This window comes from Manis javanica, chromosome 5, assembly GCF_040802235.1.
Source record: "Manis javanica isolate MJ-LG chromosome 5, MJ_LKY, whole genome shotgun sequence".
Taxonomy (NCBI): Eukaryota; Metazoa; Chordata; class Mammalia; order Pholidota; family Manidae; genus Manis; species Manis javanica.
The window spans coordinates 26,177,456-26,196,230 of record NC_133160.1 but is presented as its reverse complement, the minus strand read 5'-3'; the positions used below and the strand labels follow the sequence as shown (position 1 = coordinate 26,196,230).

At 51.8% G+C, this 18,775-nt stretch overlaps 1 protein-coding gene across 2 annotated transcripts; it reads left to right on the top strand.

Moving 5' to 3' along the window:
* The first annotated feature begins 3,898 nt into the window (after positions 1–3,898).
* TMEM74B (transmembrane protein 74B) lies at positions 3,899–9,143 on the top strand. Of its 2 annotated transcripts, none has more exons than XM_037004599.2 (2): positions 3,899–4,193; positions 8,152–9,143. In XM_037004599.2, exon 2 carries the CDS (start codon positions 8,192–8,194, stop codon positions 8,888–8,890), a length of 699 nt encoding a protein of 232 aa, XP_036860494.1. In that variant the 5' UTR covers positions 3,899–4,193; positions 8,152–8,191; the 3' UTR covers positions 8,891–9,143. The 2 variants fall into 2 exon arrangements, with proteins under 2 accessions (XP_036860494.1, XP_036860495.1); XM_037004600.2 differs by lacking the exon at positions 3,899–4,193 and adding an exon at positions 4,304–4,436.
* The last annotated feature ends 9,632 nt before the right edge of the window (positions 9,144–18,775 follow it).

The window sequence follows — 18,775 nt, the reverse complement described above, 5'->3', positions numbered from 1 at the left end:
CCCCACCCACCTAGCAACGGATCTAGGTAGGTGAAGTGGTGACCCAGGAAATACAGGCCTGTGTATAAGCGCCTGAGGGGCAGAAGTCTGCCCTTCAGCCATCCATATGCTGGTGTCCACGGGCAGGCAGCAAACTCCCTGCAGCCACCCGCTGCCATGCTTGGCCCACACAGCTCTCCCGCTCTATGCGCCCCAACACCTCGCCAGTGCCCGGTGTAGAGACAGCTGGGTCCCACTTGCAGGAAACAGCTTCTAAGGAAAACTGTTTTGATGGAGAATGAAAATCCAAGAAGAGCTTCCCAGGGACACCCAAGGGCTGAGTTCCAGGCCTGCCAATTCTATTTCCCCAACAGTGCTGCACATCTTGGGCTGGCATGTGGCAGGCCTGAGCGGAGGTCACATCATGGAGTCCCCATCAGCATGTGGAGGCCTCACCGCTCAACTGCGGCACCTGCTGGGCTGCAAGACCCACAGTCAGCAGGACTCCTGCACATGACCACCCCTCTTCCCAGTGCCCCAGAAGGCGCAGGGCTAGTCCCCTAACCCTGGTGGCAGATGGAAGGAGAAACCAGAGTCAAAACTCAGGCTCTAGCTTGGGTGGAGTCCAGTCCTGAGCCTGAGGAAGGCATTAAGCCAACACCCCAATGGGTCACGGGGGACAGGTGGCCAGGACTTAGGAGGACCCGTACAACCAAGGCTCGCACAGGCCATGCCACATGAGGCCGACACAGCTTGGCACTGTCCTGCTGGAAGGGGTCAAGACTTACTTCCCCCAAGTCCCTTCTGAGGCAGATTTCACGATGCAACCTCTCATGTAAATTCCTATTTTCTGTCTGTAGACAGGCAACTTTTTCCTTGAGCTGTCTCAAGAAGTGAGAGTTTAAACCTGTGCTCAGAATCCAAACCCAGGACTCTGGCTGCCACCTCTGTCTCCATGCCCCATGCACTCTGGAGTGGTGCCCAAGCAAGCTCTGTGAAGGGACAAGGAGGCAGGAGGACAGTCAGCATGACCCTGGGGACCCCCACAGGCTGCACAGAAAGGACACGGACCTCCAACTTCTTCAGACAGCACTGTGCCCCAAGTCCAGACAACACGGCTGTCAGAGCAGCCCACACCTGGCCACGAGCCTTGACCCTTCAGTTTGGGCACCAGATGACTTATCAGACATGGTGGACAGACAGCCTAACCCCAAATGCAAAACTAACTCTAAGCCTAACCGGAAGCTCACCACCACCCGAACCCTAAGCCTCATCCTAACCCAAACCATAACCCCTGACACTCAGACTCATTCACACCTCACTGTTAGCCGAAAGGTAAACTTAACCCTCACCCTTACCTGAACCCTGAGGCCTAACTCAAACCCTAACCATAACTGCACCGTAACCGCAATCCTGAGGCAAACCCTAACTCTAACCCAAACCCTCAATCTTAATCTTCACACTCCCCCTCATCCACCTCTAACCATTACCCTAAACCTAAACCTAACCCTCAGACTAACCCTGAATGCTAAACCTAATTCTAAGCATAACCAGAAGCTCACCCAAACCGGAACCCTAAGTCTTACACTAATCCTAACCACACCCATAATCCTGACCCTCACCCTCACCCACACCTCACTGTTAGCCAAATGCTAAACTTAATCCTCTCCCTAAGTGTAGCCCTGAACCCTCACTCAAACCCTAACCATAACCTCACTCTAAACCCAACCCTATCCCTAAACCTAATCCTAGCCATAACTTCACCCTAACCCCAACTCTATCCCTAACACTAATCATAACTCTACCCTAACTCCAACCCTAAGCCTAACCCAAACCCTCACCCCTAACCTTCACCCCCACCCCCAATACTGTACTTTCTGAAAGTCACTATGCTCAGCCCACATTTAGGACCTGGGAGTTATGTTCCCCCTCCTTGAGAATACAGTCTCTATGTACTTGAAATTCTGTATGGGAGATTTATATTTTCTCCCATTTTTTTTTCATTTCCCATACTTCAGGTTACAATCCAATATTACTCTATATTATTGATCAAATTTTCCAGCTTTGGCCACTGGGAACTCTTTCAGTTGGCCCTAATGTCCTTTGACATCATTGTGTGCATGTGTGTATGTGTGTGTGTGTGTGTGTGTGTGTGTGTGTGTGTGTGTTATTTGTTTATTGAAGCACTTCCTTACTTCCAGGCTCATCTTGTGTATTTCCTGCCCTAATCCTGGAATCAGCCATTTTTCCCTGGTTCCTTTCATAAGAGAATGGTATTAGAAACCAAGATTGGGTACGAGGTATGCTCATTGCTATGCAGTATCAATGCCTTGGGCCCTCTGAGCTGACAGAGAAAGGAAATGTATGCATATATACTGATCTGTGTGCATACACATATTTTAAGTATTCCTATATGCAATCTTCTATATCTATATTAAGCTAAACATGAATTCATACTGATATCTCCTGTTTGAATCCATTACTAGCCTCCTCCTCAGGGGTCATTTTTATCATAGCAATGTTGCCTAGTAACATAGTGGACATATATTTATGTGTTTCCAGGAAACAGAGATAGTTAACCAAAGGTCAAATTGTTATGCAAAAGAGGAAAAGGTTTTGTTAAGCCTTTACTCACACATCTTTACAGGAAACATCTCATCTATTCTCCAAAGCCCTTACTGAGTCCATTTCACAGATGACAACACAGCTCTGAGAGGGGAGCCCTGTGCACAAAGCCACATAACTGTGAGTGGCAGAGCTGGGATGCACATGGGAATCTGGTGCCTTGGCTAGCTTCTGCTCCTAGACCCTAATGACAGACGAGGCCCCTGGAAAGCAAGAAGAAACTGAAGCCTGCCCATCCCTGGAGGTCCTGCCCAAACCTGCACCACACTGGCCTCAAAGGCCCATGCACCTGGCTTCCAGAGTGGCCTCCACTGTTCAGGTTGGCAAGGACCAACAGTCTTTGGAGACAGAGAGGTCAGGCTCCCCCATGAGGTGGGTGAGGAGACAGATCAGGGCCTCCTCATCTGCCTGTTCTTCTGGGCAGGTGGTTAACCTCCATCGACCCTCTCAAAAACCCCGGAGCCTGAATTTTCATGATCCCATTGACAGAGGGGATCGCAGAGCTCAGAAAGGTGAAAGCCTTACCAGAGGTCACACCAGTGAGCTTGCCTCCAAGTCTTCCCAGAAACCCCATGATTTCCAGACCAAACTTTTCCTGGGTGCCCAGAGAGGGAGTGTCTCCTTAGGTTTTGTGCTCAGAGCCCCTCATCTACTTCAGCCTAATCTGAGCCCTGTAAAGGAAAGAAAGAGCAGGGTCACTGCTACGTGCCTGCTGCCTGTCCACTCACACCCACCTCTCTAGGATCTCGGGAATCAGACACGGGCCCTGCTCCCCAGGAGCTGCCAGTCTGATGAAGGAGGCTGGCTCTTACAGAAAATTTCAGCTAAGAGATAAAGGCAACAATGCAGGCAGGGGACAGCCCAGCTGGAGGGATTCCTGGGGCATGGGGGTGCCAGGTAGGCATCCCGGGGTAGGAAGCACAGCAGCTGGCCCTTGGAGGGCACGGGTGGTGTGTGGCCATCGGCAGTATCCCAAGAGAACACCAGTCTTGGGTTGTGCATCCCACTATCACGCAAAGACAAGGGAAAGGGGGGCGTTAGACAGAGGTTTCCTTTCAGCCTTCGGGCGGCGCCCTTGAGCCACAGTGTGGTGGAGACTTGGGCACCTGAGAACTGTTCCGATCTGAGGACCTATGAGAGGACTCTGGGTCCTACCTACTTGGGGTCTGTGTGTGCGGAAGGCGATGCGGGGTGGGGAAGAGTCCGCTCTTGGCGCAGTGGGGCTCCCCGGGGGTGGGGAGAGGCCGGCGGCGGGGAGGGATCTCCTTCAGGACCCACCCCCGCGCCCCGCCCCTGCGCCCGGACACCGTCGGCTCAAAGCTTCAGTTCCCTAAGCCCCAGCGCAACGAAGAAGATATGCCCTGAGGGAAGGGCGAGGAGGATGGCGCTGCGCCCCACACCGTGACCCCAGTCTGTCACCCGCCTCCCGGTCCCTCCCCGCGCTAACTCTCCGGGCGCCCTTGCCTGCCGCGGGCGGAGCTCGATCCGCGGCGCTCGGCGATCCCCGGCCCCCGCCCCTTCCCTGTCCCTCCTCCCCGGAGCCCCAGGCGGCCGCGGCCGCGCCGTTAAGCTCTGCGCGGCGCGAGCAGGTACGTGCGCCTCGGCAGCAGCTCCGGGCCGGGCCGCGAAGGGGGCGGGAGCCGGGGAAAGCGGGGCGGCGGCGGCGGGGCCCGCGCCAGGACCTCCCGGACTGCGCCGCAGCAGACACCCGCGGGCGCCGGCTGCAGGGAGGCGGGTGGGCGCCCGCGGAGGACGCGCCCTCGGCCCGGCCCGCCAGCCGCCAGGCGCCCTCGCCTCCCGCGTGGGGAGGCGGGCAGGGAGGCCCGGTGCAGGTACGCGCGCGGGGAGGGAGCTGCGGGGCCGGCGGAGGCTGAGGGCCCCGGCGCGGAGGGGCGGCGAGAGAGGGCTAGCCTGACCTCGCGGCCCGGCCGAAGGGCATGCGGCCAGGGGACCCGGGCGCACGCCGGTGCTCGCGGAGTCCGGCCTCCCTGGGCCGCTTGGCCGCCCTGTAAACAGCGCCGCCTGACCCGGCCCACTGGCGTTAGTGGTCAAGGGCAGGAGGTGGGGGTGTGAGCTGCGGGCCGGCGGGCAGCCGCGGTGCTGGGGCTTCTGCGCGGAACTTTGGGTATTACAGCGTGGACCTGCGTGTACGTTTGTGCGCGCCCGAGGCTTTGTGTACAACTCGTGCGTGTGTCTATCGATAGGGTTTTGTGAAGCTTCACCCACACCCTCTGTGCGTCTGTCTCCCCGCGTGTGAATGCGCTCGGGTGGGCCCTGGCGGGTCTTGATGGTTCTGGCTTAGGTCTTAGCAGTCCTAGGGGGTAGTTAAGTCGTGTGTGTATGTGTGTGTGTTTAACCAGCTCTATCCCTTACTAAGGGGTGGGTACCAGTGTGGTCTGCGGATCTGTGGGTAGGTCACACTGCGTGACTTTCCATGTCTGTGGGTGCTGCTACTGGAAAAGGCCCCTGGGGGTGTGAGATGGAACTGGGGTGTGCCTTTCAGGTCCTGCTGGACTGCAGATGAAATTAGAGTGTAACTGGTACACTTGCAGGATATGAACAGTGGAAACTAGCATCTTTGTCTGTTCCTGCTTATGTCTGGGGTAACTAAGCATGTCCTTGTGTAACTGGTGGGTATCAATGAACCTGCGTGTAAGGGACATGGCAGCTCTAGGTGAGAGGGGGGCCTCCTTTTCCTCCGCCCTCTTCCTAACTCTGGCATCCTAAGGAAAAAGTTTTGGGTTCCTACCTGGAGAAAGGAGCCCTGCTCCTAGAATTTGGGAGCCTTGGGTTTTGTTTGGGATATGGGAACATCAATGTACCAGTCTGGTGGGGCGGGGGGTGGGGGTCCCTGGACCCTCCAGGAGCTCAGTTCTGTGGATGTTGCTGAAGACCGTGGGTGGGAGCATGTCTGTGCACCTGCTGGGCAGAAACAGTCACTGCTCCTTTGTGGTTGGGCACTCAGGAAAATGTTTTTGGTACCAAGAGTAAAAAAGCCAAGTTTCAGTTTACTGGAAAGTAGGAGCAGTCTGGGCATAGCCTGGCTCTGAGTGGGTACTGATGTGTGGGAGGGATTGTCTGCTGGGCAGGTTGCCAAACCATTTCTGAAGACTGGCTATATTCTGAGCCCTGTGCAGGGGGCTGGAACCCAGATGGAATTTAGACATACCCTGCCCTCAAGCTGCTCTTGGTTGCTGTTAAACAGTGAGATAAAGTAGAGAGTCTATTAGTGAGGGCTGGAAGAGCCAGGGATGGAGGGTAGAAGAATGCCACTGGTGCAGGAGTGGTGGGTTTGTAGGTTTGTAAGTGATAATTCTTTTTCTTTTTGGTATCATTAATCTACAATTACATGAAGAACATTATGTTTACTAGGCTCCCCCCTTCACCAAGTCCCCCCCACATACCCCTTCACAGTCACTGTCCATCAGCGTGTAAGTGATAATTCTTAGGGAACTTCTGGCCCCCAAATGCATGCCATGGGATCTTAGCCACGTTTTATAAAATGGAGATAGTAAAGTCAGTTGGTGAGTGCTATATGAAATACTCCTGAATGAAGTGCCCGCTGTAAGGCCCAACAGGATGGGAAGGTACTCAGTAAACTTTTATTAAACTGGAACTTAGAAAAGAGGAATGTGGTGATAGGAATGGGTTGTAAGTGGAAACAGGCTTTGTACTCAGATGAAAGGCCCTGTGTGTGCCAAGAGGAAGTGTCTGATGCAAGCCCATGTTGGAAGGAAAATCAGAAAGACAGAAAAACGTGCCTTCCTGCACTGAGGCTCTTTGAGTTTTATTCATTCATTCATTTCATTCATTTTTCACTTCATTCATTTTCTCATATTCTCTCTCTCTCTCTCTCTCTCTCTCTCACACACACACACACACACACACACATAGAACCACAAAGCACTAGAGAATAAACTCAAGCATAGGAATGCAGAGGAACACCTAGAATCATGTGTATGTGTGTAGACATACCAGAGCATGTGAGCCACTCTGCATGAGGGGGTCTCTGTATAGCATGGGGACTTGGGTCTGTGTGCCTTGAGACCCTGGATGTATGTACCCCAGGACATTGGTATGTATGGGGAACAGGGTTCTGTGGGATCAGAATTCTACATGCCAGGTGGGAAAGGGAGCCAAAGTGGTATGAGATGGGGTGAGGGAAGCACTGGATCTGCCTAAGGGAAGACTCCACTGTCAACTCCAGCTGAGTGTGGTTGTAAGGGAATGGGAGCCTAGGGTGGCCAGAATCTTCTGTTTTGCAAGACAAGTCTGGAATCCAAAGTTTAAAATAGAAAATCTTTTGCCTTTTATATAATGGCAACTACTTCACCAAGAACAAGTGAGCAGACCAGAAACAAGAAAAAAACAAAACTTCTGTGAGCTATATATGGCTCATGGCTGTAAGTTGGTGTCCTTCAGTGGGAACACACATGTGCAGTCTGTCTGTGCTGGTTTGTGTTCAGTACTAGGGTGGGGTGCCTCGTCTTTGAGAAGAGAGTGTCCCCTGCTCCCTTCCCACCTGGCTTCCTCCCCATCTTCTACTTACAGAAAAGCACTTGGCTCTGGCTTCAGTCATGGCTCTCAAATATGCTCCTTCCTCTTTGCCCCCTCAGCCACCGTCACCTGACCATGTCAGACTCCTCCCTGGGCCCCTGGCCTGCACCCTCCTCCTTCCTATCCCATCTGTCCCCCATGCAGCAGCCAGAGAGCTTTCTAAAACCTAGGCAAATGTCAGCACCCCCTGCCCCAACACCTCTCCTCCCTGGTTCCCTGACCTAGCTTTCAGTCCTTTAAGTGCTGGTCCCCGCTGGCCTCTGAGGCACTGCTATCCAGAATGTCCTCATCCCCTGTCACTGCTGGGGATTTCCCCTCATCCTCTGAGGTCTGGCTCAAATGCCACCAACTCCTAGAAGCTTCCCTGACTTTCTCCTCTTTGTTCCCACAGCATTTTCATCATCTCTGCTCCCTCCCATATCGCCTGGGGACTTAAACACATTATTTTATGAAATCCTCACATCAACTCTATGAGGGAGGCATTTTGCTTATTCCCATTTAACAGATGAGAACATTGAGTCTGGAGAGGTCACATCACTTGCCCAAGCTCAAGTGGTAAAGCTGGGGTTTGAACATGGTATCGACTATACCTACAGTCCCTCCATCATCATAATAGCTCAGTGCTGATACTTGCTGAGCACTTACAGTTCTGAGTACATTATATGTATTATCTCAATCTCTACATCCACCCTGTTAAGTAGGGAATACTATGTTATTGTCATTTGACAGAGAGAGAAACTGAGGCCCAGAGAGGAAAAGAGAATTTCCCAAAGCCACATGCCAGCCAGTGGTGAAGAGGGGTCCTAGCACAGAGTGGATTGCACTGCTTGGTCATTGTCTGACTCCTTCCTCACCCTCTGTCTGGAGGCTCCTCAGGGTGGGAACTCTGCCCAACTCACCTTGACATCGCTCAGGGCCAACTGATTTCTGGCACTAGCAGGCTCTTGGTAGGTTTACTAAATTCGATTGACTTTCTGTTTTCTCTTCTAGCTGCCAAGGGGCCAAGGGATGAGCGGGGCCCTTCTTCCCAATGGCATCTCCCCCTGGTCTGGAACTGAAGACACTGAGCAATGGTCCCCGGGCCCCAAGGAGACCAGCTCCTCTGGGCCCAGTGGCCCCACCTCGGGAGGGTGTGGAGAATGCCTGCTTCTCCTCAGAGGAGCGTGAGACCCATTTCCAGAACCCTGGGGATGCCAGACTGGGCAGCTCCTTCAGCACCCCCGAGGGTGTCCCCTCGCAGCCCCGATCCCAGCGGGATGATCTGTCTCTGCGTTCAGAAGAGGGGCCAGGCCTGGAGCCTGTGAGCCGCCCAGTGGATTACGGCTTTGTTTCTGCTCTGGTTTTTCTGGTGAGTGGGATCCTCCTTGTGGTGACAGCATACGCCATCCCCCGAGAGGCCCGTGTTAATCCGGACACAGTAACAGCGCGAGAGATGGAACGCCTAGAGATGTACTATGCCCGCCTGGGCTCCCACCTGGACAAGTGCATCATCGCGGGCCTGGGGCTGCTCACGGTGGGCGGCATGCTCTTATCTGTGTTGTTGATGGTCTCCCTGTGCAAGGGCGAGCTGTACCGCCGGCCGACCTTCGTTCCTGGCAGGGGCTCCAGGAAGACCTATGGCTCCATTAACCTGCGCATGAGACAGCTCAATGGGGACGGGGGCCAGACCCTGGTGGAGAATGAAGTTGTCCAGGTCTCAGAGACCAGCCACACCCTCCAGGGGTCTTAAGTAAGAGCCCACCCTATCTGGCTGCTTCAGCTTCAGGTCTACAAGGCCCCCAAAGGCCTTTGGTTTCAGACTGAGCTCCACAGAGGGCCCTGTGGAAGGAGTCTTCAGTGCCTGATGGGGAGCCTGGGGGGCCTGGTCCAGGCTGTACTCAGGAGAGCAGCCCCCTGATCTGTTTTGTAGCTTCAGGTTTTGCATAAGGTTTTGTTTGGAGGATGGCTTCTGCTGCTAAAAATACAAAAGTTTGGAAACTGCTGCTCTTGGAGGATGAGGTTTCTTGGCATTTCCGAGGACTGGGAGCTGTTTAAAAGGCTGCCCATCCTGTTCCTCATGCCTTGGGGAATTCTGGGAGCCTCATTAGCAAAGTGTGGGTGTTGGGCAGTCTTGGAGGGACCCCTTTCATTCCTGAACATCTAAGGTGGGAGGTGGCTTCACAATGAGGGGAGAAGTCAGCACTGGGATGGCCCTCCCTTCTCCAGGCCTCGGTCCCCTTGACTATGAGGCAAGAGGGTGGAACTAGATGACCCCTGGGGCCCCTCCAGTTCTGCCCTGGGAATGGGAGCCCAGTGTCTGCCTCTGGCCACTCCTTCAGGAGGTGAGTGTCTGGCAGGTGCTGATCATTTTCTGGTGCTGGGTGGCCCTGCTGTCAGCCAGTCGGCAGCTTGCAGGGTCCTGCTGAAGAGCTCCTCAAGTCCCCTGGTTAGGCTGGGTTAAATCCAAAGCTTTCCATAGCCTGGTTTTGGTCTTGGGATCAAATTACCTGCAGTGACTAGATCTCTGCACACATTTTGCAAAGTCAATTGCACAGTTTTCACCTTTCAACTCCTTGGACAAGAGGGATCATTTATATAAGAAAAGGTACAGACTTTGTTGTATATCTGGGGATACAGTGTGGCCTTCATCACCTCCCCACCCTCAATGGTGTGTTTCTGGGCCATGACCATATTCTGGTAGCAGAAAAAAAGTTTTTTAATGCTGAATTTGTAACCTCCTCCCATCCCACCTTAGCAGTAAAATGCAGCCCCCATTTATTTGAGGAGAAAGCAGGCACATTCTGATGGTCTGGAAACTCCAACCACATTGACCGCTGTTCTACTTCCCTTGTGGAGTCTCCAGGCTCCATCTAGACTCTCTTTAAACTACTGACAGGGAGAGAAAGTGGGCCTGGGGAGCAAGGTATTTCAGGACTGGGGGAGGTACCATCCACTCTGAATGGCCCTAAGGTGGCTTTGAGAGGTCATACCTTCTCGGAACTGGGGTGAAGATCCTAAATGGGCCATTTCTGTGAGTCCCTGACCCCATGAAGGTCCTACTTACTCCATTTCAGTTGGCCATGTGGGCCAAGGATCCTGTATTCTGGGGATGGAAGGGTAGGGTGGGCATGGGGTCTGTCCTGATTAGAGCAGCCCTGATTATCTGTAACCTGAGCCTTCAGTCCGGTGAGTTGAACATCTGGGCAGTGTAACATCACAGCTTCTATGATGGATCAACTATCTGCTCCTGCTGGCAGGCTTTGCCAAGGACAGAGGGCTAAGGGAGGGCTGGAGGGGACAAGGGCTGTTCAGTTTGGCCTGCCAGGTGCTGTTCTGGATGTGGAAGGAGTGTGGTTTGAAAAGAACAAAGCCTCAAGATAGTGAAAGATCCACAAGTCCAGGGCTTCCATTGTTCCAGTTTCTCCCAGGCTTTAAGTGAGGAGTGGATGCAGAAAGTGGCAAGAGCTGTTCTAGGTAAACTACAGTAAATTGAACATCTCAAATGATGGGCTAAGGCCTTTCAAATCCATAATGATAATAATAAAAATATAAATATAAATCCAAGCCTACGGATTACTGTGCCTGTGGGGGACTCATTTGGAGACTAACCCTGTTGAATGGATGCATCTGGGACCATCAATTCATATCAGTTTAAATGCGATGAATTGTATTTAGGGGCTAAATGTGTTAGAAGATTAAATCCCAGGAATCTCAGGTTTTCTCAAAGCCAGAGAAGCCTGCCTTGCATCCTAATGTAGAAACTCCTTTAGAAAATGTGAATAATGGATTGAGGCAGTCATTACCTTGTCAGTGAATTAAGAAAGCTTGAAAAATGCCAAAAACATTTCCCCAAGACTGCAGCTGAGATCTCCCAGCTGGTGGATCAGAAGCAGGGTTAGGAAGGAAGGAGTCAGGAAGGAGCATGGCGTAGGTTGCTGAGAACTTTCCTTGCAGGCTTTTTGGGGGCAGGTGTGGAGTGGCCCAGGGGACCCTGCGGTTGCTGGAACTTGCCTCACCTCCAGGAACCGCCTCTCCCATCCAATGCTACTAGAGTCTCCAAACCTTGTTTCACCTGGTGTATCAGAACAGATACTGATTTTGTACTGGTAAAACCTGGGTATGCATCCAGGCTTTGTGGCCTTGGGCAGGTTATTCCACCTCTCTGAGTATGGTTTTCTTTATCTGTGAGGTGGGAGGAATGAAAGCCCCCCTCTGTTTGCAGGGCTGGGTGGCAGTGGGGACAAGATAAAGACCCCACTTATACCTCTGTGAGGTCCGCCACAGGGATCTCCCTTCTTGCCTGTCTCAGCTGGGGATAGGCGGTTAGGCCTCAAATCTCGGGGTCAGCTCTCCAGTCTTTTCTCACTCCCCTCATCCTACCTATCAGCAGGTCTTGTTGGTTTTGCCCATGCTCGGCCACAACTGCCTCATTCCAGTTGCTCACTGGTGTCCAAATTTCTCTTCTGTCTTCCCTCTGCCCCTGGTTCATCCTCCACTCTGCAGCCAGATTTTGTTAAAACGTTATTTGGGTCTGGTCATTCCTCTGCTCAGAACCCTCCCAGGGCTCACTGTGACTCCAGGCCAAAGCAAAAACCCTTACCCTGGCCAGAGGTGGATTTACCACGCAGACCTCTCACTGGGCAGGCCCCTTCCAAAGCTCTGAGTGAAATTTTTATTTGTAATTTTGATTTTATTTAATGATAGGCCCTTAAATTGCATAAGCTTCAGGTTCCCCCAAACCTGGGTCCATCACTCACATCGGCCTCCTGAATCCCTACACAACCTGGCCCCGTTGCCTCTCTGACTTTATGTCCCACCTCTTGCCTCTGCTCACTCCATTCGAGCCACACTCACCTCCTTGCTGTCCCTCAGCCTTGCCAGGCACGCTTCCACCTTGGGGCCTTTGCACTTGCTGCTGTCTGGAAGGCCCTCCCCCTCAGCATCTGCAAGGCCCACTCCCCCACCTCCTTAGGGCTGTCACCTTCTCAGTGAGGCCTTTGCTGACCATCTATTTAAAATTGCACCCCTCCCCCCACCAGCCTCAGTCCCTCTTCTCCTTCCTTGCTTTGTTTTCTCCGGAGCACCGATCACACCCAGCAGACGCTGTCTTGTACTTACTTATTCTCTCTCTCCCACCACTCCCTGCTGGATTGCATTCTCCATGGGGGCTGCCATTTTGGCCTCCTAGTTCATGCTGTATGCCCAGTACTAAAACAGTTTGACACATCATTGAATGAATAAATGAAACAGAAGTTTTCTCTGTCTGCTGTAGCAGGGCCCTGTGCAGGGTCCCAAGGCCCTACCTCATGGAGCCCCCACTCGGAGTAAGAGGCAGTCATGAAGTTCAGGTGGCTGGAAGTATTGAAATAGCTAATTTTGTCTCTGGGACGTGAAGTTGGAGCTTGGAAACCTATCTGCCTTCCTCAGGGCTTTGGTACTGCTTTGTGGAAGAGCTAGACTGGTCTCCCTGATGGAGGAAGCCCCTTCTCTCCTGGCCTTGCTGGGACACAGCCATGGGAGACATTTGCTGAGTGTTTAGAAGTCTATGAGATACCCCATCCTGCCTCTCCCTCACTCAAAGACCTTGAGTGTCCAGGCCTGGGCCTTTGGAACCCCACTGTCCATCATCATATCTGCTCACTTACCTCAGGCATGAGTCTCCAAGCTGAAAATGCCTGCTACCTGAGACTCCACCATTATTTCTCCCTTCAGAATAAGCATTACCTTCTCTGGGATTCTCTTTAAAATGTCCTCCTCTTTGCATGTGTAGACCTACACATACACACACATGCAGGAGCACACACCTGTGCATATGTACCCACATTCACATGCACATACCTTGTGCATGAATACTCACATATGCCTGTGCACTCACACACACACACACACACACAGCTTTCTCTTGTCTGCTGACCTAGCTTACAAGCTAAGGACACATTACCAGTTGAAGCAGCTCCAAGTCAGGGCAACATCTGGATTAGTGATAACGTTTCCTCTTTCTCCAGAAGCCAAAGGTCTTGGGGTTCTTGGGATTCTAACCTCACAGCAACAGTCAAATCTCAAGTCTCTCTTTTCTAGGTTAGGCTAGTATCTATGTCCTTCCTACTTTCTCACTTGGAATGGAGCAGGGGATGTCTAAGGAGCAAACACATTTTGGGAGGGAACTGTGTGGTCCTGTGCTAGGAACCAGGTGAGTCAGGTCCTGCAGATCCCCTCTTCCCTGTGGGCCTTTGGGCAAATCATTCCCATTCTCTGGTCCTCCAGATTTAAATTGTAAGCCTTCCCAGTCTGCCTTCTCCAGGGACAAAGGAGATCAGGAAACACAAGTAGAAGGCTTTCCAAAGTTAAGAGCATGGTACCCTATGTCTGGAGAGCTTTGGAGGGGCAGGAGTGGGTGGAGGCCTTATGAAAATGCCACAAGAGGTAGAGTGCTGTCTCCGGGTTCTGTCCGGGAGGAAAGGTGAGAAGATGCCCTCCAGCAGGGCCTGTGGTTTCTCTGGGAGAGAGAGTGGATGCCTGATGTCCTCAAGAAGGAAAATCTCAGCTAAAGGAAAGAGTAGTTTGCTGAGATCTTGCCCTAGTTGGAGTGAGTGCTCCTTGTCAGTGGAGATACGTTAGCATTTGCTGGTGTTGGACATCTTTAGGGGTGGAGCATGGGGTTGGTAGGAGTTAGTCAAGAGCCTCTCCAAGCTTCCAACCCCCTTCTTTGAGGCAAGTCAATGTCCCAGTGGCCAGAGCCTAGCTCAGGACAGTAGGAACCCTGGTACTGCTGTGTCTTCTTATCTTTGGCCCAAACATCCTCTTCCCCCAATCATTCCTCTCCCTGGGTCAGTTGTTCATGAGCAGGTTGGAAGGCCCAGGCTATCTGAATGCTGCAGAAGGTGGCAGGACTACCTTCCTCCTTCCAGAGGACCATGCACTTCTGAGCTTTCCCTCTACTCAAATCTCAGAGGGATTGGGGGCCGGGCCCCTTTTGGGTAGGGGGTCCACTGAGGATCGTCCATCAGATAAGAGTATAAGGGCACTGGCTCCAAAGTCTGATTGCCTGGATGCTTGGTGGATGCCTAATGCCCCTGAGCCTCTGTTTTCTTATCTATGAAATAATGCCTCCCCTGTGAGGCATAGTGAGCAGTAAATAAGATAACCTATAGAGCACTTAGCAGAGTGCCTGGCACTTCATAATCACTCCATATGTTAACTATTCACGTTCATTTGCTCACACCTAATCTACAGTCTTTCTTGGACCAGACGCTTTGCAGACTCACAGCTCCTGCTCTTAAATTGGTCACAGACTATCTGGGGGAAATCAGACAGTGCACAGTGGGCTATATGTGTGTGAGGGGATGGGGTTTGGGGACTGCAGAGGAGGTAACTGAGCTGGGTTCAGAAAAGGCCTTCTTGGAAGGGGTGATTTTTAATAGGAATCTTAAACAGTGAGGCAGTATTCAGTGTGGGGTGAGTGGGGAGCAGGAAAGGTATTGCAAGCAGGGGCTCAGAGGTATAAAACAGCCTGTTGTGTACTGGGGATGGGGCAGCAGTGGGAGTAAGGTGTGCACGTTCTGTGCCGGACTGTTGAGATGAGGCACGCTGAAGGGCAGGATGTCATTGTGGGGGCTTTCATGTCATCGTCTACCAAATGGGACAACCACAGTCCTTAATTCATAGGGTTAGGAGGACTGAGCTCATACTGCATATTGTATAGGGCTTAGCACAGGGCCCGGTATGTGGTGAGAGCTCACTCTCAGCCATTATTGGTGCTTGCAGATGTGCATGGCAGGAAGAATCTTCTGATGGCAGATGTAAAGCAGGGATGACACTGGCACTGGGGAAGTCAGTCCATGGGACTGTGGTCTCCAGCTGCATTGGACATGACCTCAAGCTCCAGGCCTCCACCTTGACAGCCCATTCCTTCTGGGTCTGGAGCCATCAAGGTGAGGTAGCAGCTGCTGTTCTCTCCTGGGTCTAGGGAGTGGAAGGATCTATCTTCCGGCAGGAAAGCTGGCCCTAGGGGAGCAGAGAGAACAGGGGAGGATGACGGCTACCATGCCAATCTCTTCCCAGGTGACCAGGCATCTGCCTTGACTTAGGGTCAAGAGCATCAGAAAAAACACCTCTTTCTCTTTTCTAGCTCTTCTCTTCCCCTGAGGTCTCCCTATTCTCCCTTTTTGATTCCTCTCTTGTGTCCACATCTCCTTTGACTGAAGCCACTCCTGGGGGTTAGGTGCCCATAGGTGAGTTGTTACTATTGCTGACTTATTTGTCAGCTACCTGACTCTCCTCCCATCAAAGATGAAAGCAGGGGCCCTACTGCAAATAACTACAGGGCTCAGCAGGTGACACTCATGAATGAAGCATGTAGCTGTGGACAGTGGTGGCAGGATTAAAGAGGGGCTTGCTTCAGCTCTGGCTGGCTGTTGCTCTGTGGTGGAGGGGCTCAGGTTTGCCACAGCTCTTTTCCAAGAACAGCAGGACATCTGGACCTTTGTGTGGGTAAAAGGATGCTGGAAGGGATGATCCCACTGCCTGAGAATTGTGGCAGGCCAAAACTGAGGACAAGAGAGTATCCAAAGAGATGCCAAATGCTGGGGCCAGAAATCCAGCCTCTCCCTCTGCCCAGGGCTTACTAAGTCACTCACAGAGATGAGGGTGCCCTCAAGAAGTGGGCTGGCCTCTGCCTCCCAGCTGGAGGCTTGCTGAACTGCAAGGCCTGCATTTACACTTACCGGCTTATGTAAACCTTACCACCACCTTGGAGAGTGTTTGCTGTCATTACTTCCATTTTGCAGATGAGGAAATTGAGGCACAGGCAGATTACACGACTTGCCCAAGATCACACAAGCTGGCAGGGCTGCCCATCCAAGGATCCTTCATTCTTGCAACAAAGATTTGAGCACAATTCTCTGCTGGCTTTGGAGATACAGTACTGGGCAGATGAAAAACATAAGGAGAGCGTTTTCAAGAGGGGTTAAAATGTTTCTTTTGGAATGGAAGGGTGTTTGTGAGTATGGAGATGAGGCCAGTTTCTGGCCTGGAGAATTTCTGATGAGTGAGGCTCATGGAAACAGCCTGTACTGGCTTGAAGGAACAGGAGTGTTAGGGATCACAGAGGAAGGCAGTCCTGCACCCAAGTGCTCTGAGGCCCATAAAGGTTTCACTTGAAGGACCCTGTTGTTGGAGGGGCTCCTAGTGTTAATGTAAGGAGGTGAGAGGAGGCTGGGGCCTTGGGAGGCACAGGTGGCTATATAGCCTAGCACACTACCTCAAGAAGCAGGTGGGCTGTGGGCCTCAAGTGGCCTGGACAGGGACTCCCCTACTCCTGAGGGTCTAGAACATAGCTCTCACCACCCCCCAAAATTATGCATGCTGTCTACTGCATCAAACAAAACCCCAAGCCCCCAAAACCACCCAGTGTGAATTAGAGCAATAGCACCTCCCCCTACCCCATCACACTGCCAGCGAAGACAGTTCAGTTTTCTCCCTTCCTCCTCTCTACCCCACTGGTGGAGGAACAAGGGTACAAGAGGTCTTGGAACTGGATGTGAGTTGGAAAGTTCTAGACTGGACTGAGTTAGAAAATCAGAGTGGCCAGTTAGTTGTTGGTTGGCCCTTAGATGCTAAGATGAAAAAGGGGGATTTGACAAAGGGCAGTTTGATAAAAAGCAAAAAACACTTCTTGTTGTACATTTCAATGAACCAGTTATCCATTATACACATTAGATTATCCAAGTTTTAAATGAAATAGTGTTCTTCTTGTGCCAGGCACCCTTCTGGATATTGACATCTACTAGCTCATTTAAACCTCACCACCATCTTGGAGTGATGTGTGCTATCCTTACTTCCATTTTACAGATGGGGAAGCTGAGGCACAGGTAGACTAAATAACTTGCCCAAGGTCACACAGCTGGTAAATAGCAGTCAAGACTCAAATTTAATAACATGCCATCATGCATCTTATCAAATTTAATAACACACAAGCCAGTCAGAACATGTTTGTGGATAGATCTGGGCTGTGGGCTGCCACTTTAAGGCTTGTAGTTTAAATGTGAGTTGGTTGGGAAGCTCTGTGAAAGGATGTACTGGACTTGGTCAGGCCCATGGATCTCACAGAAGGGCAGAACCTTGGAGATAGTCGAGTCCACCTTTATTCCCATTTTACAGAGGGGCAAGACTTGCTCAGGGTCAACATGTTTTAGGTCCCCTGCCCGTTCCTTTCTTCATCACAGGCTTCTTTCTTGAATTTATGCCCTGGGAACCAAGAAGCCTATAGGATGAAGCTGTGCTTCTGTCATTCTAATCTGAAGAAGAGGGGGAAGGCAGGGCTCTGTCTTCGAGGTGGGATACCTAGGTCCAGGTCCCCTTCTCTTAGGGATGTCTTTCTGTCCCCAGGATTGGGCCATCTTGAATTGGGGAGCAGCAGACACTGACTTACCTTGGCCTAACGGCTGCCTATCAGTGCATGAAGGGTGGGTGCTGACCAGGGTGCTGAATCTGTATGGAGCCTTCCTGTTAATGCTCAGTCTAGCTGTGAAGGGACGGGAGAAGGAAGGAGACTATTATTTTTGTCCTTTAGGGACCAACACAACTATTTTGGGCAGTGTTTAGTGGGAAAACCCCAGAGCTAGGATTTCTATGGCATCTGTGGCCTTGGAAAGGTCACTCAACTCCCTGGGACCTGCTTTTTCATCTGTTCAGTGGGAAGAGTAGCTCCCATCCTGCTAAACTCAGCAGGCAGAGGCAAGCATCACTCGGGGCTGGGTGACAGTTCTGTGCAGCCAAGCCCAGCTCTGGGACCCAGTAAAGCCTTGCAGGAGTTCACCGTACAGAGGGGCTTCACGGGCCTGCTTCTTCCTTTGTGGAATAGGTGTTGTGCTACGTGGTTTCAGATGTTCTGGGTGCTTTGGCTGTAGATGAAGTGCTCAGAAACATGATACACGTTTCACGAACAGGATGATTTAGGAGTCTTAAGACTATCCCGGGGATTTTTGCAGCATTATTCCTTTCTCACACTAGTCCTCATTTGGTTTTCCAGCTTCAGGAATTGGTTTTGCACAGGGATCCATGCTTCTCAGGTGCAGAGGGTCTGGGGTCTGGGTACAGCAGTTCTACAAAGGAGTACGGGCTTTACAACCAGGCTGACCCAGGTTCCCATCATGGTTCTGCCACCCCTAAAAGGGCAAGCCCAGCTCAACCAGTGCTGCTAACAGTGTTTACCATGGGGTTGGCTAGAGTACTATGTGAGACTAGGAAAAGCCTAGCACACTGTGGGCACCAGATGAATGCCCTCCTCCTGTACTGGAGGGCCACTTAAGGTTCCCTTCCTCTTGACCTTGAGGCCCCACTGGCACCTGCCAAGCTCCAACTCTCTGGCTATAAAACATTATTTGGCTGGACCTGCAATAATCCTGAAGGTACAGGTGATGCTCATTTTGCAGGTAAGGCCACACACCAGCAAGGAGATAGGAGTCACATCTGTATCTGCCCCATTCTGAGACTCATGCTTGGCTTTGAGCAAATTACTGGACCTTTCCAAGCCCTCTTTTTCTGGTCTAGAAAATGAGGGTAGTGTCTCATTATAGTTGTTATGATTTGAAGATAGAATGTATGCTGTTTACCAGGGCACATGCACATTTAAAAA